This window comes from Dipteris shenzhenensis, chromosome 12 (assembly GCF_047967505.1).
Source record: "Dipteris shenzhenensis isolate YYH24624 ecotype China chromosome 12, Dip_SZ_1.0, whole genome shotgun sequence".
Classification (NCBI taxonomy): domain Eukaryota; kingdom Viridiplantae; phylum Streptophyta; class Polypodiopsida; order Gleicheniales; family Dipteridaceae; genus Dipteris; species Dipteris shenzhenensis.
Window position 1 is genome coordinate 9,861,701 of NC_141607.1, and position 25,586 is coordinate 9,887,286.

A 25,586-nucleotide genomic window follows, 5' to 3' on the forward strand; every position below is an offset into this window, starting at 1 on the left:
GTCAATCTCTATGGTATTGAAGAGAACTAAAATTAAATTAGGTGGCATCTACATACCTCAATATAGGTATGTGATAAGAGCCTATATAGTAGCATAAATAGTAAAACGTACCTTGATTGAGATATCTGTGAGGCAAGATCCTAGGTGAGGCAACAAATGAGGTGAAAAAAATGCTAAAAATGCAAAGGAGGCGTCCAATAGACATCTACAAGCATACCTCAATCAATGCTTGTGGGAGAGATTTAGGTGATAGTCCATGTGGCACTTTATATCTCAATTGAGGTATGTCACAATTGCGATGGCATTAAATCTTTCCCATGGTGCATGAGTAGAGCCAAAGCTTGATTACATGTAGCCATTTTTTGTGAAGTTCAAGGAATACATTGCATATGGATAACTTGCTCTATTCATAAGTTGTGCATTACTCAATGGAAAACTTGGTGTCTAAACTAGTTTACACATTTTAAAATTGAATTCAAGATCAAAATATTAGTTGATTAGAATCTTGAATGAGAAATATTGCAATTACTATTATGCCTATGAAGGATGCATCATGGATTGTATACGATATCCAAATTAATACAAAGACACAAAATTATTCTTATACACATATATGGAAGCAATTGTTCAGTTGAAATTGCACTACTTGTGCTTCCCATAAACCAAAGGAGGCAATCAATTGAGGACATTCGCTATGGTGTAGGGGATGTTTAATATTGTGCTACAATTGTGCGCATTGATTTGAGGACACGCTCAATAATGTTTTCTTATTTGGTTGGAATGGATATATTTTTAGAAAAAAAAACCTCTATAATTATGGCAAGCTTATGGAGCATGTTCATGGTGGTCTTAAAACTTTGATCTTTGGTGATATTTGTAGCTTAATTCACCCAAAAATGGGTGCATTAGGAAAAACCCAATTCATACATGTACAATGGTCTTAATACAAACCCAACTGTATTTATCATTTTGCCTTGTTTCATTTTCCACTCCCTTGCAATCGGGCCAAGTAAACATGTCAAAGGTAGTTCCATTTCTTAACCCATAGCATGAAACTACTAGCGAGCCATTTTACCTTTTATTTTTTTAGCCATTCTGGATCTCTTTGCACTCATTTAAGGGATCCAAGTTGGCAATGTGTATAACCAAAGAGCAAAAAAACACAGCCATCTTGTTTTCCTAATATTTGGCATCCCTCGCACTTGCATTCAAAATTTTACTTCTCCCACACCATTAAGAGAGATAAGAGAATGCTGAAGCACAATTTGTCAAAGTTTTTTTGTCGAGGATGGAAGGAGATATTAAAAGAATTAAAGATACCATGTCAAATCTCCATGAACAACTCACCCAAGAACAACACAAACTTATTGATTTTGAACTTGCAAAAGTAAGGTTACAAGAGACATTCACAATATTAATTGAGGGTAAGAACAAGTTGTTGAAAGAGACTTGATCCCTCCAACAATAGCTTGCTACATTGACTAGGAGATTATAAAAAATAAAGAAGAACCTCTCTAGGTTACAAGCATAGGATCAAGCCAGTGCAACCAATGGAGAGCTTCGCATATGGTGGTGGAGCAAGGAAGTGCAATGTGCAAGTTACACGGTATGCATGCTTGGACTATTTTGTAGTCATGAAGTGCTATTTGCAAATAATGCAGTTGTTTATTTTTTTAGTGTTGTCATGTTTTATTCAACAAAATTACAAAGGAGGTTATTGGAGGAGATTCATTCGACAAACTTTATGCCATAATTCTTAGAGATCCCCATCAGCATGCATTGTGACATGCAATATTATAAGAGGTTGGGGCTGATTTAGAGAATCTTGTAGATCTATCAAAAGTGTTCATGCATGTGATGCTATTGGCATTAGTCGACAATGGTACTTAGCTATATGTAATGTACTTGTTAATGCACTTCGAGAACAAGGTGTAAAGAATCCTTTGTAGCACATGTTAGAAATGCTAGGGAAAAAAACAAATTCTGATGTCCAAGATTTTTTGGGTGGATTTATACACATTTCAAAAAGCATGATGCTAGAAGGCACGATCAAGTCAAAAGGCAAATTGAGCAAAATGAAAGGTGGACAAACTACTAAAGTGATAAAGCAAGGACCAAGGACCTTTGAGGACATAGAGCATAACAATATCTTTCTAGATATATGTAGGGTCCAAGCTACACTAGTAGCGTTTTACAATATGAAAGCATGGGGTAAGTGGCATTTTTATCGTTTAGTTGAGTCGCAATTTCAAAAAGGTATTTTCTAATGGTGCAATCTATAACTTTTCAGATTGTCAAGGTAAGTTGGTGTTTATTATTAAGTAGGATGAGTGTGAAGTTGTAAAAGGTCACAAATTGGAGAGGGTCAGTATTACTTTGATGCACAAAGCCCTTATACATGCCAAATATAGGGAAGTTAGATAAGATTTAAGTGTGCAACCGAAAAGGCACATTTGGTGGTTTGTCGAATTTGAACTTCCTAAAGAAACACTCGTTCTTGAAATGGATCTGTGATAGATGTCCAATTCCAAGTGTCATTGATGCCCAGACAAAAGGGATGATTGCTTCACTTTGAAGGGTTTGCATCCTTTAAAGTTGAATGGCACATGGTAGGAGACCTTAAAACGTTGAAATGAATGTTTGGAATGGAATTGAGTGCAAATACAACATCTCTGTGCCTTTTTTGTATGCAATCAAAACAACTTCGAGCGAGTAATGACATGAGCACATGACAATGTTGAGGAAAAGGGCAAATAAAAAGAGTTGCAAAAGGTGTGATGAATGACATTGTAGATGATGATGCTAACAAATGGATGTATTGGAGCAATGGAGTAATGAGCTGTGATTAGCATGTTGCACCCAATAGAGATGAAATTGATAAATATTGCGATCAAATTTTAAACATCCCATTATAAAGAGTGCCATTTTGTGTGTGCATGCCGAGATGCGGCTCATTAATAAGTTGCTATACTTGCATATTGTATATATATGGAACATGAAACTGAAAGAGAGAGTAGCATCATGTATTGCAAGGGTTGAAGCTCTTCTCTTGAGCATGGGTCTACATGGAGGGAATATAAAGCTATCCAAGGACACACAACTGTTAGGAAAATCAGGAAATCTTTCAAACAAAGTGTCCATGGGAGGCTCAAAGGCATGATGGTTTTTTTCCAATCATGGAAAGACTCGATTAAATATGCATTGGAATTATTGGAAAGAGTTATGTGTTTGTACCACCAATTTGGAAGTTGATCTTCATGTGTGAACCTTGAGAGTACATGTGTCTAATTCCTCAACATCGACCATTTCAAATCTCCTTCATTTTACAATGAGAAAGTTATCTTACTTGAATTCATTTGGGCAATTGAATTGCTTCTCCTTCACAACATAACATGGACATTTTCCACAAATGCATTCAATATGGTGCCATGCTAAATCTCCTTTTGGACAAATTATTGACTCACATATAGAACGTTAAACATGCTTGCCCTTGCAACACACAACGATAATCTAAGTGGTTGCTAGATAGGACCTTCACCTAATGATATGGGCACCTATCTCTATGAAGCAATGCTCCAAGATATCCACAACTTAGATCATTCAAAGCTTGCTCTATGTGTGTTTTGTAGCAACATACATTCCTATCTTTGAGTCTCTTTTAAAAAATATATATGTATATATATATATATATATATATTAAATGCAAGTTTATACTAATATAGAGTCAACTATATTTACAATAGTCATCTTGTACTTCTGGATCTTCTGCTGACAAGATAGTGTCTGGTATAGGCTCTGATATTGAGCAGATCTTTGAGTCTGCCAACATACCAAGTTTGTAATGCTCAAAGTTCCTCTAACCAATCATTATGTCAGGGTTCTCCACCATAAATCTTAGGTATGGCTCCATCTACTCATCCAATAAATTATAAAGAGTACACTGAAAACCCATGAAGCAGACACAACTAGCATGGTGGTTGTAATTTCAACCATTGTGCTATTCATTTGCGAAAGACTATACTCTCTCTCTCTCTCTCTCTCTCTCTCTCTCTCTCTCTCCCCCCCAATATTTCACAAAATGCAAGGAGGAGAAATATACTAGCAGACATAACCAATATGGTGGTTTTTATTTCAACCACCTTACTGGTCACTTGCAAAACCCTCTCTCTCTCTCTCTCTCTCTCTCTCTCTCTCTCTCTTCCCCCTCTACATCCCCAAAAACTTTTCATAAGATGCAGATGAAAATCAACCAACATAATGATTTGGGAGGAAAAACGATAGCGACAAAAAATGTTGGAAGTCTTACTATTGACCTATGTTGTGCCAAGCATGTGTAAGATGTACATGTTATACTACTTGTATCCCCTTCACACCTACAAACATCCTTATTTTTTGGAGAAACTTGTGTTTTTATTGTGCCAAAACAATGTCATTGTAGAGATGACTTTCTCATTTAGGATGCCTCTTCTTTTCTTGTGTTGTATTAATGCCCACAAGCTTCTCACATCAAGATGCATTGATTTCATAGCCCAATCCTTGGAATCACATTGGACCTTCTAATGGACAACATCTTTGACATTGTGTGCCCAAGCCATCTGTTTCCTGTTTATTTTAGAGGAAAATAACATAGCTAATGGCACCCTCTTTAGCTACTTAATCTAAACTATGCACGGACCTAAAGAATCATTGACTTTTAGTCCATTGACCACTGGGAACTCGCTATTTAAGTGCCATGCAGCCACCCAAGTGCTCGTTGACTTCTTTTTATATGCACACTACTCCACCCTCATTTCCACCATCCTCTCTACCCTCTAGCTACAAGTCGTACTCCAATTGCACCATCCTCTCTACCCTCCATCCTCATCTCCACCTTCTAGCTCCACCGAGTGCTATGCCTCACCTCCAGCTTATACCTTTCTTGGTCTTAGCTGTCAACAAAGTGGTGGCAGTTCTCTCCCATGATCGATGAGTGAAAAATATGATGCAAGACCTTTCATGGTTAGGCATTCTACCCAATTTACTCCAAGTGAATTGCGCATTTGAGTCCATCAAGATGAAGTTTTACAGTATATTCTATATGGGCCACATGCCTAGGGCCATAGAAATCATCTTGCAAGAGATTTTGTGATGATTGTAATCCATCTCCTAATCCTAATTAGAAGAAAAGTTTAGTATCTTACAAATTGAACGTAGCTTTCTTCAAACAAGAGTTAAGTAGCTCAAGTCAATTAGAGCTTTTTTGTCTTGCAAGAAAAGTTGAGTAAGCCCCTGCTGGGTTTTTTTTTCTTGTATCAAAAGTACACCTTTTGTAATACAAACTTATTAATATATATACACACTTTTCTATTCATGACCAATGTTGACCAATTTCATGTGTAAAGTTTTTATTATATCAAAAGTACACGTTTTTGTAATACAAACTTATTAATATATATACACACTTTTCTATTCATGACCAATGTTGACCAATTTCATGTGTAAAGTTTTTAAAGAGTTAATCAAGTTGGGGTTCTATGATGGTTTAGTGGTTTACTACTTTTTGGATAGGTTTAGTGATTATAATTAGCATGGCAGTTGCAATACATGCACTTTTGGTTTTAAAAGTACAATGGCAACCTTTCAGAGTACTAATATTTCAGTGTCTTTGGTGATAAGAATCGGCATCTAAGGCATTTAACTATCTATCTCATTGCTGCTGATTAGGTTGGCTAACCAATGTAGTGTACTTTTCATGTCAATATGGTATGCTCTTAGGTCACATCATCTCACTATAAGGTATAATTATTGATTTGGCTAGGGTGGTGGTCATTCAATTGGCAAACCTTTAAAGCATAGCACTTATTTGAAAATTTTGATATTTATACCATTTTGAGAAATTTTAAGATATTAAGTTTTGGGATTTCCATTAATTTAAGGGCTTCAACAAATGTTTTTCATGGGGGTTGATGGGTTTCAATTAGCTAGTTATAGCCATCACGGTGGTGGGCATGGCTAGTTTTGACCATCATGGAGGTTGACATAAGCCATTGCACCTACACTATAATTTTAGCCATCCTGGTTGGTCATGTGCAATGCCATCTATTTGCATCACTAACTAGCATGGCGGTTGTAGTCATTGCACATGTTGATGTAGCCATGGCGGTGGTCTAGTGTGCATTGTGGTTGGCATGGTCTTATGTCCTCCACTAAGAATCTCATCCATGTCTTCAAAGGTGCATGAGCCACATGCAAGCACCACCATGGTGGTTGCACTAGCATCTTAAGTTCATACAACATGCTAGTGCCACGCAATAGATTTGATGATGCTAGTAGTGTTGGTGCAATAAAGGAGGCTACAACAAGATGGAGGCTGGTAAAAAATTTGTTGTAGAGAGAGTTGGGGGCCTTCCCTTTCATGCCACAAAAAAAAGAGAGGCAAGAATGAGTGCTACACCATGTCATTGTGATCTATCCACTTGCAATCCCTCCCACCAGTGCACATTGCAGTGTGCCCCAAAAGTGTCTTTGTGATACGCTACACCCAATTGTGCATTCACCCTCTACCATAACAACCAAATTTGGTCTTTTCCCACAATTTCCTAGCCTTCCTAGCCATTTTTCACCGATTTGGGGTTACAACAAAGTGTAAATGTGGCATAGCTTCCATTGTTTCATAGTTGCAATGCACTCACACTTCTCATAAAATCCCATGATGATGCATGTACTACAAAAGTAGAAAAGCTATCGTGTTTTGAGATAAAGGTGGTTGTCTAGAAAATTATGGTGTGCGAACCCCCTGGAAAGAAGTCAGAGGGCCCATACCACCTACCTACCTCTTAAGAGCCTAGTAATGGGAAAGCACTTGGTAAATGCCAAGTAGAAGGAAAGGAGCCCATGCATTTTTCATGCCCTTCAAAATGCTTTGGTGCGAATAGGGTTGGCGTGTGCTTTCCAAGGTGGGACAGTGCATTGCTCACCTTAAATTAGTGAACTATTGCCTATAAACATTCTCTCACTCCACCATTGTCAGTTGGTGGATCGTTGGTAGATTATCCCACTAAAGAGCTAATAGTCGAAGGTCCAAAAAAGTTTGTGAGATCCTAGAGATATTGGTTGCTCTTAAAAACCCTATGCACATCTCCAAATCCTCACATAAAGACTGGTGGTAATTTGTCAAAAAAATTTGTAAATAATAATAGCATCCATATTATTGGGCATGTCGTAGTCTCTAGTATTTTTGGAAGGTATATTTATTAGAGTTTGCTTTTTTTTGCTTGGTGTCATAGTCATCACAGTCATGTATGTTCCTCCTTTTTAATTCTTCCACTTTCTGGAACACTCTAAACAATAAGATGTTGTTGAGGCTGTATTTATTGTATGTTGATTATGCCCCTATGGAGAGGTTAGATACAAATGTTGCTACAATGTGGGCATTCTACAACTTATCTTGAGGGCATGTGAATTGATGTCGACAAAGAACTTGCTTAATAAGCATGCCGAATCTGTTAGTTTTCCCTTGCCATAGGTGGATCCAAAGAGATTCTAGTACATGTTTAGACTAGTGAGGGATTTAAACATTGCAACAAAGTAGAATCCATGTGGTGATTTAAATTGATAAGAAGCACCATCCAACTATACACAATGTGTTTTATTGTTTCCTTTACTTTGGGATCGTCTTTGGTTAACCAATGTTAGTGCAATAGGAAAGCATGTTGGACCAACAAGGTGTCATGTTATTTGTCATTTGAAATGTAGTAATGCCATTCATGCTACACTTTCCTAAACTCTATGGACTCTACTGAAAGACTAGTATCAACCCCATAGAATTGGGTAGGTAGCCATAGGTGATATGCACCAAAATTGTTATCTGCTTGTTGTACCAATGTTCACTTTGTATTTCAAATTCTTCTTGAAAAAAGTAATTTTTAGCAAAATCAATCATAGAGCTAATTGTGTCCTTGGGGAAATTGGCAAGGAACATCTTGAATTGCTTGTCTTGCCAGTGTGCTATGAAATTGTGAAACAAATATTTGGGATGGATGTTACTATGTGTTTAAAAAGCTCCTGTGGGGGAGTGGTCTTGTCTGATCTAGAACATCAAACATTTATAATCTTTTGATCTTATAATGATAGGGTTTCCATTCTTGAATTCATATGGAAAAACAAATTGATTCTCGTTTTTATCATCCTTCACACCACACCATGGGAATTTACCACAAATGAAGTCAATCTGGTGCCACTTAGAATCTCTCTTTGGATAAATCATTGGCTCCCACACAAAATAGAGTGTGTTAAACTTGCTTGCCCTTGTAACAACAATGAGGATCCAAGTGGCCGAGAGTCAAGAGATTCACCTGCAAGACATGGGCATCTATCTCCATGAAGAAATGCTCTAGTACGACCACATCTTAGGTCATTCAATTCTTGCCGGCCTAGGTTAAAGTCTGTGTATTTTGCAACAACACACATTCCAATTTGGAATGCTCAAAGCTCCTCTACCCGATGTTTATTTCAGGGTTCTCAACATTACATCTTAGGTATAGCTCTGTCTACTCATCCAACAAATTATAAAGAGTACATTGAAAACCTATGCAATAACATGGTGTCTACAAGATGTAACCAGTAGCATGGTGGTTTCAACTAGAACGGTGGTGGTTATTATTTCAACCACTAGATGGATGCCATTTTTGAAATACCTAGAGCACATCCCTCTTCCGAGCTATAGCATAAGCCCATACTTTCCTAGTTGCATCATCAATGACTGTCACATAGTATTCAGCCTCACCTAATGACTGTGTAGGCATGGGACCACATACGTCTAAATGCACAAATCAAGCCTTTCAAGCTCTTTCTTTCCCCTTCTTTTATGGGCTGATTTAATCTATTTCCCATAGAGACAGTGCTCACAAAATCCAAAATTAGAAAAACTCAAATGCGATACATAACCCAAATGGCATAAGCATTTCATTTCATTTTAGCTCATGTGCCCCAACTTGCAATGCCACAAAGAAGTACTTGGCTGCTCGGTTATTGCAACAACATGATCAAACACCCCTGATACATGTAAGGGATACAAAGTCCTATACTTGGCACCCCTGGCCAAAACCATAGAGCCCTTCTGAATTTTCCAACTCTGAAAGCCAAAAGTGGTCTGAAAACTAGCATCATCTAGTTTTCCTACTGAAATGAGACTCTTGTCAACTTAGGCACGTGTCTCACATTTTTCAAAAAAAATGCAGACCCATTTGCAAAAGAAAACTTTATGTCACTTGCTCCCATTATGTCACATGCATAGTTATTTCCAAGATGCACACAACTTGTCTTTCCACTGTCATAAGTGATGAACCATTCCCTATGGGGAGTAACATGGAATGAAGCACCAAAATCCAAAATCCAATCCTTGGAATATGCATCACCTGAAGTGGTAAGCAAGTCTACAGGTACACTAGACATGAAGAGAATGTCATTGTCGCTATCATCAGTGACTGCATTAATCTCCTCGATCTTCATCTTTTCTTTCTCCTCCCTTAGGCTCTCTTCCTTCTTATTTGCACCCCTTTTGCTCTCTTTTCATATTGTAGCCATCCTTTTTCATGTGGTCCTTCTTGCCACAGTGGTAACACTCAATGTTCCATGCCCTGGATTTGCTACAAGACTTCCCTCTTTCTTGGGACTCCCCCTGAACTATGATCTGCCCCTTTGCACATTTAAGGCTGCATCCTACTTGTTGCCATCCATAGACTTTCGTTTAATCTCCTTGGCTAACAAGCTACCCACAACATCATCAAACTTCAGTACTTCACTAGATGCAGGGTTACGAAGACAGCTGTATAGAAGGGGTATCCCATGAGGATGGCAATGAACATAAGAGGAATATTGCCTTAGTCTCTGCATCAAAATTTATCTTTTGAGCTTGAAGCTGGCTGAGAATAATATTAAATTCACTCAAGTGAGAAGCAATGAAGACCCCTTCCTTCATCTTCTATAGCTCAAACAACCTCTTCATGAGGTAAACTTTATTAGAGGCAGTTTCCTTCTCATAAGTGGCACATAATTTCTTCCATAAATCTTCCATAGTCTGCTCATTTACTACTATGAAATAAACTGACCCTGCAAGATGAAGTCTAACAATAGACTTTGTTAATGCATCCAACTCATTCCAATCATCCTTAGACATATCTGCATGCTTAGCTTTAGGCTTAGCTTCAATCCGTGCCAAGGGTTTAATCTACTTCTTTTGAATAAGCACATCCTTTATCTGTTCTTTCCACAAAGAAAAGTTTGTCCCATCAAACTTTTTAATGTTGAAAAACTCATTTTTGGACATGGAAGAGGATGCCATAATGCAAATGAAACAAAATCCCAAATGCTAGTACCTACAAGAAAGAAATCACACCAAATACTAGGTGCAACCGATATGTCTGCCTTAATGAAGGATAGTGTCACCAAAAAACTCAATGCTTAAAGCATCAAAATGCATCTGACTCAAGTGCATATGCTATGCATCCATATGATTTCCTCGAGTATATAGCAATCCCTCAAGGGGTACTCATAGAGCACCTTGCTCACTGTGATTGACGTGTCCAAAAGTTTGACAATCCAGTTGCCAATGAAAGAGGTCTAACAAGAGGATTTCAAGTCTTCATGGATTGGAACGCCTTGGCATTTGGCAAGTTTTCTCCTTGCAAGTTTTGTGAGCTATTAATCTTGTAAATGTATAGCTAGTGGCTACCATACATTTACCCTAAACCCAAAAAACCTATGCCTCTCCTTTTTTAAATCAAGAAGTACTAGGATTTCAAAATTGTTTAATGCGAGAAGTGCAATGAAATAGTATATCAATGGACACCATACATATTGTTGCATTAGTTATATATATGAACTAGCTTATGAAATGGCTGCATAGAAACCTTCTCCAGTGACTTCGATGAAAAGCCAATTTCCTTTGGGCAACATATTTGCAACAACTAATGATACGCTCTAGGATGGAGATTGTGCATGTGTGAAATATTTCAAAGTTACTTGCCCCCCTCCCCACTTGACCTCAACCCCCCCCCTCCCCCCCGTCCCCCCCCCTCCCTCTATCTAGAAATCCTTTGCTTGGATGCTTCATATGGTAGCACAAGGGGAGCACACGGGCAACCGAGGAGTTTTGCAAGTAGTGAAAAGTAGTGTAAGCAATCATGAGCCTAAGAAAGTAGTATGCTGAACCCAAAGCCCTTTAGTTTGGGCCCTTCCTTCATCATTCTTACATGAAAGGACACATCACACAATGTCAACACTATTGAGGATAGTGTAAATTGCATTATCCTAGATAGGATTCATAGGACAAACTCTAATTAACTCTAACCCTAAGGGGTTCTCATGTATATATTTATGTTCAAGTGAAATAAAACATAGTATAAAGGTAGCTATATCATTGGTTTCCATGGCCTTCAACCTCCTACTCATACCTTGACCAAGTTTATCAACTTTCCTATCTCATAGCCTTTGTCTAGTTCTCTTGCAACCCATGGCAATCTACATCGCACCACATGGTACCTTATTTTAATCAAAGAAAGCAAACCAAGAAACGAGAAATGATTTATGTTAGATGAGCTAACTTGTGAAGAGAAACAAAGAATCACTTGAAGCTTTATGACATGAATCAAAATTGATGCACTTTCCAAGAGAGCTTGAGGAGCATGAAGAGAATAGGGCCGAATGTCCTTGAAAGGGAAAAAGTGCACGGATGGGAAAACAAGATAGATACGAAATAATTTTTTTAAAATGAAGAAGAGAAAAGAAAAATAGGGTCATTGTTTGCTTGGCTATAGCCATTTTTTGTGAGGTTCAAGGCCTTTTCTATATATAGGTATCTTGCATGACCCATAACTTATGCATTGCTCAATGGAATTTGGCAAACTTTGTCTTCAAGTTGTAGTACACATTCAACTTGAACATGAGAGCAAAAAATTATGGAAAAAGGATTTGAAATGAGACCATTAAAGCATTACAAGTGCTATGTTGCATGTGAAGCATGGATCCTGAAGACTATAGGATATAGCAATTTATTCAAAAACATCAAAATTTTGTTCTATACATACATGCAACCAAGTAATCATTCAAAAGTACACTACGTGAGCTTCTCCTCAACCCATAAATGAAATTATTATGCATGGGTTAACAAGCCTCCAATGCTGTGCTAAAGTGATGCATACCCATTTGAGGGCACACTCCATATCTTTTTTTTGATTTATTGAAAACCAAAACGGATTGAAAATTTAGAATCCAAACTATTTGGACTAGTGCATGGTGGTCTTAAAACATTGATAGTTGTTGGTATTGGTATCTAGATTCACCCTAAAATGGAAGAAGTTGGAAAAGTGCAATTTGTGCATGTGAAAAGATATTTTAATAAATCCAACATTATTTATATTTTGACTTGTTTCTTTTTCCATGCAGTATGGCTTATAAGCATGCCAAAGGTCATTGCATTTAATAATACATAGCATTAAATCTGATAGCGTGCCCTTTGGCCTATTTGTGTTTTGAAGCATTTTAGGCCCCATTGCATTTGTTTGGGATATCCAATTCTGTTGACGTGTATCATTGGAGGGGGGAAAACCAACAGTTGAAAAATTTCTACTCCCATGAATTTCAAATTCTCACACCTCCTGCCCATCAAATCTTGGAAGATTAAGTACCTACAACTTGCACCTGCCCTGCAAATGCCCTGCAACCCGCACGCACCTCGAAGTGACCTTGTGCAGACTTTGGTTTGCCATTGTCTTCTTTTGGGTAAGTTGTCTTCTGTTATTTGCTTGCCTCACTAGCTAGCTTCTCTGGGTCTATTCTGTACTGGTCGTGGTCATGGCGTCAATGGCAACATGCAGCTTGCCATGGCTTGCAAGAGAAGTAGACAGAGGTTGCAAGACAAGAAAGCTGAAAAGCCAGATCAAGGCACAAGGAACAGAGTGCGGGTCGAGAAAAGCGCTGGCACGGTATCAAATCAGCAATGGAAGACACTTTTGCAACATCTGCAAAGGGAGAAACAACAATGAGAAGAAAGAAGACTCCTTGCAGAGCAGTAGCAAGATGCGGTTGTAGATGCACGCATTCGATCATTGCCATCAAAGTGAAGAACACGAGCTGTGGTGTCACGATTGGTGGAAGCATTTGAGGTAGCAACATCAGGCTATTCAGGTGATTACTAGTCTCCAGTCTTCACAAGCTTTACCTTGCACCCTAAAGTTCATAGAGTAACAACCCTACCAACACCTCAGGAGATGCACGCCCAAGAGGCGATACTCTCTAACCTTAGAAATGGCCTACAGAAAGTGAAAGGGGTGTATAGCTTAGATCAACTAGGTGCAAAGTGGGCGACATTAGCTATGTTGGTGTTCCTTGAAACAAAGGAGAAATGGCTTGGGTGCACAATGTCAAAGATATTGTCAATCAGAAGGACCAACATGGCTTTAGAGGTTGAACGTAGAGTAGAAGCAATGCACGATCATCCCGATTTGAGAAGTCTGTGGGCTTCAACAGAATGCAAGGAAAGGAGAGACAGCCTAAGCACGGAAGTTATTACTATAATGACGACATTTTGGCATGAAAATAAAAGTTTCTCCAAATAGAAAGGACATCTGTAAGAAGTGGATGGATGCAAGGTGTTTGAGGAGCACATCATAGAAATGCTAGATACAATGCAGGTCAGTGGTGCTTAAACCAACTCGGTGGTTGTTTGTGATTGAGCTTTGGGATAGTTTACTTGTTTCATTTCTTAGACTAGGCTTGGACTAAATGCGATTGTCCTAAACTAGCTTGGTGGTTGGAACATCATGCAACCGTAGGGTGGTTTAGCTCAATCACCATTTATGCGATTGTCTTGAACCAGTGTGGTTGAACAGACTAGACATTTTTTGTTGTCCAGCCCAGTGGCATGGTTGAGCAGAAATTAACAGCAATATATTTCGCAATATATTGTTATTTTACTAAACTAGCTCGGTGGTTGGAACATCATGCAACCATGGCTGCTGCAACTCAATCACTAGTTATGTGATTGTCCTGAACCAACGTGGTTGAACAAACATTAGTTAAATTAACCAGCCCGATGGTTGAAATTATTGTGTTTCTCAGTACTTAAATTTGTTAAATTTAATTTCCTGCTATTCGGGTCATATGTCACTGTTAAATTATGAAATTCAAAAATAAAAAGCAATATATTGTTATTTTCTAAATGGTAAAATTCAGAAATGAAAAGTAATATCTTATTATTGTCTAATATGTGAAGTTGAGACCGTCAACCTAAACCATCCCAGTGGTTGAAATTGTGACAGCATCCTAAACCATCCCTGTGGTTGAAATTGTGACTGTCCTAAACGTGTCCTAAACCAGACCAGTGATTGAAATTGACTATCCTAAACTAGCGTGGTGGTTGAAAATTGTTTTGCTTCATTATATACTTTAATTAGACTGTGTTTTGTATTCTTTTAGTAGTAGCAAAAAGGGGGCTCATTGTTCTATTGTTCCCGCATGTTGGGTCACCAGACGGAGTTGTATCTCAAGTTTATGGATCAGAATTCGGACATTTTGGCAGAGGAGCTTTGAGCATTGTAAGCCCTGATACATCAAGAAAATCAAAGATAGGAATGTTTGTTGTTGCAAAACACACATAGATTTTGACCTAGGCCGGCAAGCTATGAATGACTTGAGATTTGATCGTGTTGGAGCATTGCTCCATGGGGATCAATGCCCATGCCTCCCCGATGAATGCACAATCTGTAGGCCACCTGGATTCTCATCGTGTGTTGCAAGGGAGGGCAGGTTCTATAGCCTAAGGTCTCTGTGGGAGCCAATGGTTTGTCCAAAGGGAGACTGTGGCACAAGATTGAATGCATTCGTGGCACATGCAAGCATTGGTCTCTATGGTAGTCAGTGGTTTGTCCAAAGGGAGACCATGGCATAGAATTAAATGCATTCGTGGCACATGCAAGCATTGGAGTTTGAAGCTGAAGAAGAAGACATTTAATGTCTATCCAAATGAAATGAGGGAAAACCATGTTGCTCTAAAATGGAGGAGATTTGAAAATGTCAACATTGAAGAATCCGATAAAAAGAGATGGCTACTGTCATATAAGAGGACCCAGCCAAGGAAGCTTGTAGGTCACGTGGTTCAATCCATCCCAAAATATGTGCTTCATAATTTCACGGCTAATTGGCAAGATAAGCAGTTTAGGATGTGCCTTGTCAATTTTCCTCGTGACACTATTGTATCTATCATAGATTTTGCAGAAAATCATTCTTTTCAAGAACAAGATGAGATACAAAGTGCTCATTGGTACAACAAGCAGATAAAAATTCATGTGCATATCACGTATAGTCATTTGCTTGATTCTTCCATGCCTAATGCCAATTTGCTTGCTGACTGACATGAGTCCAGGTTTTGCAACACATGTACCATTTCTACATTTCAGATGATAGGAAACATGACACCTTATTTGTGCAGCATGCTTTTCTACTGCATCGGGAATGGCTGAAAAAGGAAAATCCCCATGTAGAAAATATAAAACAACATTGGCTGTGGTCAGATGGTCTGCTTCTCAATTTAAATTAGCCTGTGGATTCTACTTCGTCTCAAGGTTCAAATCCTTGACCAGTCTAGACATGATGTGGAATTTCTTTGGGTCCAGCCATGGCAAGGGTGAACATGATGGATGCAGTGTTGTTATTAAGCAAGCTATGTCTAAACACCAATTAGCATTCCCTCAAGAAAACCTCAATGATGCCCATGATGCTATAACATGGCTCACACCAATCTCTCCACAGGTGTGCATTCAACATACAGTAAACAAATCCTTAAGAATATTGTAGTACACAGAGTGTTCCATGAAGTGAAAAGGAGAATCCGGCACAATTGTTTGAAAAGCCAGATCCCAAACAACCACTGTACTGGTTTTATTAAATTATTTTTGCAAATCCCAAACGGTAAATTCCATGCTTGTTTTTAGTATATCCTAACAACCACCGTGCTGGTTTCCCACCATAACGAATCCACACATCCTACAAATCCATTCATCTTGTAATAATATAAGCAAACCACCGTGCTAGTGGCTGTTAATATCCTAGTGCAAACCAACCATTGTGCTAGCGATAACTTATCTTGCACTACTACTGTGCTATCCCTGCACTACTACCATGCTATCCTAACATTTGTTGCATAGTGCTATACTAAAACAGTGCTCTTTAGATTGTTTATTATTTCGTTAACCATCATATTTCATCCCATGCTTGTTTTTAGTATATCCCAACAACCACCACACTGGTTTCCCATAATGAATCCACACATCCTACAAATCCATTCATCTTGTAATAATAGAAGCAAACCACCATGCCAGTGGCTGTTAATATCCTAGTGCAACGAACTACTGCACTAGTGATAACTTATCTTGCACTAATTCTGCACTACTACCATGCTATTCTTACACTATTGCCATGCTATCCTAAAATTTGTTGCACAGTGCTATACTTAATTAATGCCCTTTAGATTGTTTATCGTATCGTTAATCATTAGATTTCTTCCCATGCTTGTTTTTAGTATATCCCAACAACAACACTATGTTGGTTTCCCATAACAAATCCACACATCCTACAAATCCATTCATCTTGTAATAATAGAAGCAAACCCCCACACTGGTCGCTGTTAATATCCTAGTGCAACCAACCACCGTGCTATCGATAACTTATCCTGCATTACTACCCTGCTATCCCTACACTACTACCATGCTATCCTAAAATTTATTGCATAGTGCTAGTGTCCTTTAGATTGGTTATTGTTATCCATCAGATTTCAACCATCAGGCATACTTAAAACATTTAAGTATTGACATGGAAGTAGGTCGATATAAAATCAGGTATTACGAGCACCATGAGAAAGTCCACAAGTCTAATAAATGTCTACAAGATTTTTATTGTTTCAATATACAAAGACATTTTGCTTTTTCAAGGAAATTACAGCTCCGCACTGATCTCGAGGATCCTAGTCAAATCCAATTATCAAATCTAGTCCATATTAGGTGCATTGCAAATCTAGCGGACTGAGATGACAATTGGGATTTGCCATCCATGCAATTCTTTAGGTTGGTTAATACGCTCTTAGAGATCGCCCTTGAGAAAGATACATCACGTCCTTTTAGTTGGTCTATTGTTGCTTGAACCTACCAGAACTTCATGGTTCCTCTCGTATCAGGAAAGAAGTGAATGATCTTCTTTAGCACATCTTGGAGATCTGATGGCAAGCTTGAAATCTTGACTCCACCATCTTTGCTAATTTGAGCATTGGGGTATACATCTACAATATCATGTCTCTTCCACTACTTCTCGAAAAAGTGTGCTTGCAAATTGCCTCCAGAAATTCCTAGAGCATTTTCAATCACTCTTTCATTAATGGTAATCTTCTGACCTTGACAGACTAGTTGCTCCTCCTTCACGTTCACCTTCTATACAAACTTGGTGAAGTTTTGGAGAGCATCCAAATTGGGCTTTCGAAGAGCGAGAGAGGAGCTCCCATATGTTGCGACTTCAAGATTAGGGGAGGAGAGGCTCTCACACTGTGCTGCAGAGGGGGAGGAAAGATTGTGTGAGGAGCTCCTGGACTGTGCAAGGCCCATTAAAAGAGGGGATAGAAGTTGCAAGAAGAGTGCAAGGGAGATAGAAATGGTCGAGAGGGATAGAAGATCACTATGAGCACAATAAAAATTACTAGTCACCGAGCTCACATGCATGATCACTACGAGGTCCACCACCGGCGGGCTTAAGCATGCATGATCACTATGAGCGCAATAAAAATTACCAGTCACCGGGCTCGCATGCTCAGTACAGTACTAGAGTGCATGATAATGAGTGATTACAACCATGTCTATCATGGCTATGATTCCACCAGGTTGGTAGTTAAAATTACTAGCCACCACTCACACACCATCAAGCTTAAGCATGCATGATCACTACGAGTGTAGTAAAAATTACCAGTTACTGGGCTTGAATGCTCACTAGAGAACTAGAGTGCATGGTAATATGAGTGATTAGAGCTTCATGATTTACCTTTGTGGAAATTATTGCCCGGTGGTGGTAGCTCTCCATCAGCCACGTCTGTCATGGCTAAGATTTCATTGGGCTGGTAGTTAATTACCAGCCACCGAAGTGGCACCACATGACATCTTCTTCGTGATTACCAACCCATCTGGGATGGCGCCTAAGATTCCACAATGATGGCTTGTAATTAATATGGATGGAACCGTGAGCTCTAGCCACCATGGTGGCTCAAACTTTATAATATATATAAGATCCGTGGCATTTGGCATTTTACTACATTGCTCTCATGCGTCCCTACTTTGCTACTTTGCTCTACACACTTTGTTACTTTGCTCCACACCCCTCCTCTAGCTCTTTTCTGCCCCTGCTCTACTTTGCTCCATGCTCCCTCCTCCAACTCTCATCACTCATCTGCTCCCCTGCTCATCTGTTGCTTACCCACTCATCTTCAGCATGCTTACTACCACCACCCCTCGATGCTTTGTGATCCCAATGTTATCTACCTTCTCATATAAGGTGATTTCGTTGCACTCACCTGGAGTAGAAATGCTAGCACTAGTGGAGACCCTTCCTTCTTATAGTCGATTCCCCACACATCTGCATGTCACCACCTTAGATGACATGCTCACAAAGGACCTCTTTATGGGTTCCCCCTAGATGTCGATGAAGGCCTCAATATTTTTAGAACAGAGTACTCTTGACTTGTTGGGAGGGCCGTTATCTGAGTCCTGGCAATGTGCATGGTCTTCGGCCTCTCCATCGTATCCTCCTTTGGCTCCCTAAATTTTTTTAATGCAATAAGCTAGACTGGTAGAAAATTGAGTTGTACAAATTTTGCCTTGCTCAGACAAGGCTCTCAGCAATGGCTGGATGTAATCTTTTGGCCTCTAAGGCTCTCAACGATCTTTTGGCTTGCTAGATGTAATGTTTTGGTCTCTAAGGCTCTTAATAATTGCTGAGTTTTTATTACTTTTATGTATACTCTTTTTGTTGAATTTGAGGCCCTCAGTATGCACTATTGTTAACTTTTATATTTGAATGGTTATGTTTGCTAGCTGGTAATCTTTTGGCCTTCAAGGCTCTCAACAATTGCCCAGTTTTTATAAATGTAACATCCTCTATTCAATTTTTACTCGGTATAAGTTGATAATTTTTATATAACATGTTATTGGACATAGATGTACATTGTAATCTCTTTTGCTCAATTTTCACTCGATAAATTGTACTTTTACCCTCATTTATATCTACGGTAACAAGGACTAAAATAGCAAGAAAGAAGGACCACATTTTTTTGGTTTATGACCAAAATAGCGCTAAAATAACTCCAATAACCTATCGTTGTGGTTGCATGGAGATAAATCTAGAAAAATATAATTAAACTTTCAAAAAATGCAATTGACGATATGGCCCTTGAGGGGTCCCTCCTTATCAACATTCCATTTTTGTCCAGTGGCATCCTGGATATTGTATAATGCATGTCGATGTGGCCCTTGTCCCTAGAGGGGACCCCTTAAGGGCCATATCATCAATTGCATTTGGCTTGGTTGCACAACGGAATACATTTTCCTTGGTACACAAATATATAACTCCAAGAACTAGCACGGTGGCTTTCATAGATCTCCTTCTATTTGCCAGCACACTGGTCGTCATAGACCTCCTCCTGTAATATGTAAAAATAGGTAACGGAGGTATAACTCCAAGAACCACCAGCGTGGTGGTCTGTCCAAGACAACCGTGAATTTTGGGCGATGACAGGGCGTCAGGCCAGAGACTGCGTTGAGGCGATGCTCAAAATGATAGATTGCATCTCATTATTACACCAAGTGGTCTCTCCAAGCCAACCTATGATTTACATGGGCTACGGGCAAAGATGCGGTAAAAGGCTGCACTATGACAGGTGGTCAAGCCAAGCCAGAGACTGTGCTGTGGCGATGTTCACAATGATAGATTGTGTTTAATTATTATGCCAAGAACCAGCGTGGTGATCTCTCTAAGCTAACCTTTATTTTAATGATTTGCATGGGTGCGGTGCCCAGTGACAGGTGATAAAGCTACGGCAAAAGGCTGTGCGATAATAAGTAATCAGGCAGCGTAGGCCAGAGATTGTGCTACACGAAGTAGTGCAGAGATGCCATGTGTCGAGCTATGTGGTATTCAAAACAAATAGATTATGTCTCCTTATTATGCTAGTGCATCTTCATGATGTCAGAAAAATTTTCGACGAGAGCGTGAGTTTGCACAAAATTCAAATATTCGCCTAGAAGCACATTGTGTCGCAGCTCCAAAATGGCCTTGAAAATAGTTCTGCGATTGGCTACACCCAAGCAAACATTGACCCAAGACAAAAGAATGTTCTACATAGGTCATAGCGTAAAAGTGACATGGCAAGACATGAGTGTGCATTATGTACGTTATTTGGGACTTATTGGCATGAGAGTAGTAAGATTTCAGATGCAAAAGCATGTCAAATTTTGAGTGGTTGTGTTTTGCCACCTTTGAATATACACGTCACCAATTTGTGCCTTATAAACAAGGTCAAAGAGGCCGAAATGGCTTAAAAAAGCAAAAGGAAAAATAGCTTGCCAGTGGGTTTGATGCTATGGATTAAGAAATGGAACCATCTTTGGCATGCTTATGAAACTTTATTGTGAGGTAGTGACTTGAAAAGAACCAATGCAAAAGTTGCCTTTCTAACCAAATTAACAAGTTATCAAGCATGCCCTCAAATGTATGCTCACAATTGCAACAAAGTATTGGACCCCTAAACCATAGCAAAGGTTCTCAAATGGTTGCCTCCTTCGATTTGTGGGAAGCTCAAATAATGCATTTTCAAATGAACAATTGCTTCCATATATGTTTGGAACAATTATATGATTTTTTAAACAATATTTTGGATATCCTCTATAGTTGAAGATGTATGCTTCATAGGCATTATATATAGCATTTGCAATGGTTTAATGATCTCATTCAAGATGCCAATTGTATAATCTTTTGGTTCTCAGATTCAAGTTTAGATCCAAATGTGTAATTTTTTAATCTCAGATTCAAGCTTAGAATGTTAGATTAGTTTAAACACCATGTTTGTGGGATCCCATTGAGAAATGCATAAGTTACGCCCTGAGCAAGTTAACCATATGAATATATTCCCTAAACTTCACAAAAATGGCTACACCCAATCTTGCATTGGACCTAGAGAGATTCCAATCGTCGAATTGTGTTGGAACCATCTCAAACTATTCACCTTTAATGAAATTTGCACACTTGATTTCCAAGTCAACACCCTTTACCCATAATGTAATCCAAGATTGGTGAAAAGTGGCTAGAAAAGCTAGGAAAGTGTGGAAAAATACCATATCTAGTTGTTATGACAAAGCTGATCCTTAAAAGGAATTGGAAAAATATCAAATACATCATGCATGAATGCTTCACATGCTCATCTCCCAAGTCAAGTCCATCTACCCTCGTCATAATCTTAGATCTGTGAAGAAAGGCTAGGAAAAAAATAGAGCACTAGGTGTAGGAGCCCTAGCATTCTAATTGTATACTATTAGTATATCAAGGAAGTACATATAGCATGCTTTATAAAAACTAAAATATATAGGACGGAAAGTCTAGTAGTGACAACATACATTAAAAAATCATCACACCTACCTTCAAGTGGAGCAAATAAGCAATGTGGATGGTGAGAGGGGGGTAATCAAGGAGAAAGAGAAGGTTAAGAAAATTCAGATAACATTCACTTACAGCAAAACATCACAACCTTTGAAGAGCCTTGGAAATCCTTTAAGGTGGCCCCTATCTCTCGTCTTTGCCCAAGCCAGAGTATAAACCCCACGACTCGGTTCCTTATAATATGGAAAAACCTCCCAAAAATTGCACGCCCCTTTTATTTTTCAAGGAATTTTGCACACTATGTAAATGTTGGCGACTCTGGTGATATTGGCAGCTTTGAAGAAACGACGCCTCAGTGAAGTACTATTAAGATTAGAGGGCAATAGCAAGTAGTGGAGGGTCTCTGTCCGACTATGTGATCTAAACGCCTGAAGACATTACGGAAGGCGACATTACAGAATCTGCATCCTGCAAGAATAGAGAGGCAGCAGTGCAGTAGGCGAGAATGTAGACGTTTAATTTATGAATCAAAAGATGTAGATTTCTAAATTCAGAAACATGTCAACAAGAAAGAAAGCTTCTTTGAGAGAGACAACATGGAAGCAACATTCAATACTCAATAATAAGTAGTGAATTTCTTCGATACCCAGTTTGTCTTAGCTACATGTCGACTGCACATTGATATATGAAGCAATCTCTTATTGTTGCAGGTAGTCACAAGTCGACTGCAAACCGATTATATATAATAGATGATATGAAGCAATCCAGTGAGCGGCTTCTATAGCTAATTTCGACTAATAAGTCCGTTATTTAGCGGAGAATCATGCCTCCATATTGCAACACACCTTACATGCTTTCTGCCCACCACTGGTGAACGAAAACTCCGTGTCCACGAAGAAAATCAAACAGCCTTACGCACTCGTCGTATTCCTTGTGGCATTCCAAAAAGAGCTCATCCACAAGGCATATGGCACCCGTTACGAACATCCTCGGCATCAGCTCGAACTCTCTCCCCTCCACGTCCATTTTCAGCACCACGAAGTCATCTGGAGCTACAATCTGCTTCAACCATTCCGCAAAATCAAAACCACACTGTTGTTCATGGAATTTACTGCTCACCTTCTTATGTGACATCAATCGCCGTGAATGTCTGCCCATGCCCATCTCACCACTACCTCGCTGTTGCGAATCAAACAACAAGGTCTCATTCTTTATCCACGCAACATACGGCACCAGCTTCACATGTGAGCAATTGCAATTGGCAAGCTTATCTGCAGAGGCTCTGTTAGCATCCACGACATACGTGAGGAAGGTCTGATTCTGCTTATGATACTCTCTCTGAAACCAGGCGTCCAGATCGAAATCCCGAGGCCCCACATCAACTAAAACGTGACGCCGGTATTTGCTGATATCGATCATGTGAGGCAAATGCTTGATGGGCTTCAAGTGTTGCGTCCAGGGTTTTCCAGGGAGGATGGGCTCACTGATAATTTTTTGCATGTCCTTAGAAACAGAGCAGTTTCGGGGAACTTGCTGCGATGTCGGCAGCTCGCTGTTGGCACGAACTCTCGGGGACACTTGAGAAGCTCGTAGACTGCCATATAAACGTTTCCTCAGGATCACCTCTGTGTTAAGTCCAAACGCGTTAATGTCTCCTACGTGTACCACCTCAAAGTTCTTGAAAAGAGTAATTAGAGTATCAACGTCCGGTAAAGTGTTGGGTTGGGAGGCCTCCCCCTGCTCGTTTAGCGCGAGATGAATAACTACATATCCATCGGGCTTTAAGGTGCGCTCAATTTCCGATGCGAACATGGGCATGAACAGAGCGTGATCGAACACGTTTGCGAACTCAAAATCGAATGTATCCCTCTTAAAAGGCTGCCTATGCATATCGCCCTTCATCACTAGGGGAGGAGCGGCGACCAGATCTATTCCAATAGAGTTTAGCACACCTACTTCCTTCAGTGCTTGCACTTCTTGGCCTATGCCTGCTCCGATGCAGAGCGCTTTGTCACATGCCTTCAAAAGATTTTTCTGCATGATATCCTGAAAAATTTCCGAGAAAATACTAACCTTGACTTTCCAAGTCTTGGATGTCCACAGTTTTCTGATCTTTGGATTAGCTGGTAGCGCGTCCTCGTCACGAAATTTGACATGGTAGCGAGGCTTAGGAGCGGTTGCACTGTCGCCGGTGTTGACGGCAGAGAGTGTCACGCTGTCGAGTCTCACAAGGCCCTCAGGTTTCATGCAGGGGCATACCCGGCTCGTGAAGCACAGAACGTGCAAGGCCATAGCAAATGTAGCCAACATCAGCATGAGATCGAGCGCCTTCCGTCCTGCGCATCCTCGCAGAAGCTCTGGGACTCCGGAATTGTTGCTCGTGTATGCCATTGCAGTTGAGCAACTATCTGAGGCGATGGCCAAAAAGGCAGGCTCAAATTTGAGCGAGAGAGTGGAAGAGACTGTGAAGCGCACAGCAGCTTATCGTGTGCAAAATCGAGCTGCGGTATGGTTTCCACCCACCAGGGCGCCATGGGTGTTTTGGAGAGGAAGCATTGAGAGAGGGAGCGCAATGTGTGCCATTGCAGGCTGGGGCTGCGCGCTATGCAGCAGAAGCATAGAATCTTGTTATTTCATTGTGATGCTGAGGAGCTGAGGGGAGAGGGAGGGAATAGCGACACTGCGAGGAGCGCTGTTCATAATCGTCAAAGGAGGAGTGGCAGCTGCCTGCATTTGGGGAGCGGGGGAGAGGCTTTCAAGTAGGTAGAGACTGGAATACCAAAGCTGATGCATCTCTCTCTTTCTGTCTCGCTGTCTCTGTCTGTCTCTCTCTTTCTCGCTGATGATCAAGAAAGTAGCGAGCTGATGAACATCTCTCTCTCTCTCTCTGGCTTGTCTTTCCCTATCTCTCTCTGGCTGGCTCTCTCTGTACTCTGTCTGTGTCGTGTACGAATATCACAGGACAAACAACGGAAAGATAATAAGGCTCTTTCAGAAGAACTGCCATGACACAGTAGTTGTGGACTGTACTCGTACCAGCTGCAGCTTTTACCAGCCATAGATCAGTGCTCCTCACTTGCTGTTTCTCAAACTACACTAATTTTAAATTATTTCACCTCCCCCTTCACAACTTTCCATCACACGTATACACTCGGAGGTCCCCCATCTATCGATATATCAGCTTTTAAGCATAGCCTTGTCCCAATTTGAAGCTCCCTCCAAAGTAAAAGGCAATGCTTGATTGGATGGTGATATCTTTAGAGAACTACTTGAACGAAATGTGTGGCATATATTCAATTTCTATTAAGCTTAGGGGATCCCCATTCCGGATTAGAGAGTTGTGAGCGAGGGTTCTTAGCGTGGGGAGGGGTGCATGGTAGACACGCGTCGTTTGCATGGGTCAAAAGAGTCTCGTTGAAGAGACTTCATTGTGACCCCTCTAGGTGTGAGACCTCTGAGTGCGAGGATATGAGTGGAGAAGGTGGAGCTAAGGAGACACACGTCCCAACAGAGAGTCAGGATGATGGATCAGACCCTTCTAAGAAAGATCAGGAGGGGGTGGAAGATACACCAATGTATGTGGAGGTTCTTACGAAGAAAATGCAAAGTGGCTTCTCCCCTCTACCTGAGGATGATGTACAGAGAATCCTCCAGGCCGAGACAACAAGACGGGCCAAGGAGGTAGAACATAGGCCGTGGTTCGAGTCGGGTAAGGTGCATGGGGTGGTGTGCGAGCTGGAGGTGGAAGAGGTCCGCCCCAAGCTGGAAAGGTTGACTAGGGGTGGTCTCTACTTCTTCTTTACAAGGCGCATCCCTACGTATGAGGAGTTAAGGAGTTCATGCTGTTCAAGAGCGAATTATCGGCGAGCTATTTCTTGACGCGCTTCTTGGGGAGAGGGTTTTTCCTTGTCCAATATGTTTCAGAG

At 40.1% G+C, this 25,586-nt stretch overlaps 1 protein-coding gene across 1 annotated transcript; it reads right to left on the minus strand.

The window, feature by feature from the left end:
• Positions 1-22,312: 22,312 nt before the first annotated feature.
• LOC147895789 (uncharacterized) lies at positions 22,313-24,398 on the minus strand. Its single transcript, XM_087382933.1, has one exon. The coding sequence runs from the start codon at positions 24,049-24,051 to the stop codon at positions 22,507-22,509; it is 1,545 nt and encodes a 514-aa protein (XP_087239059.1). The 5' UTR covers positions 24,052-24,398; the 3' UTR covers positions 22,313-22,506.
• Between the last annotated feature and the right edge of the window lie 1,188 nt (positions 24,399-25,586).

What these genes read in the sequence shown, in the direction of transcription:
- LOC147895789 (XM_087382933.1), bottom strand. Translation starts at nt 24,051, where the DNA reads ATGGCATACACGAGCAACAATTCCGGAGTCCCAGAGCTTCTGCGAGGA.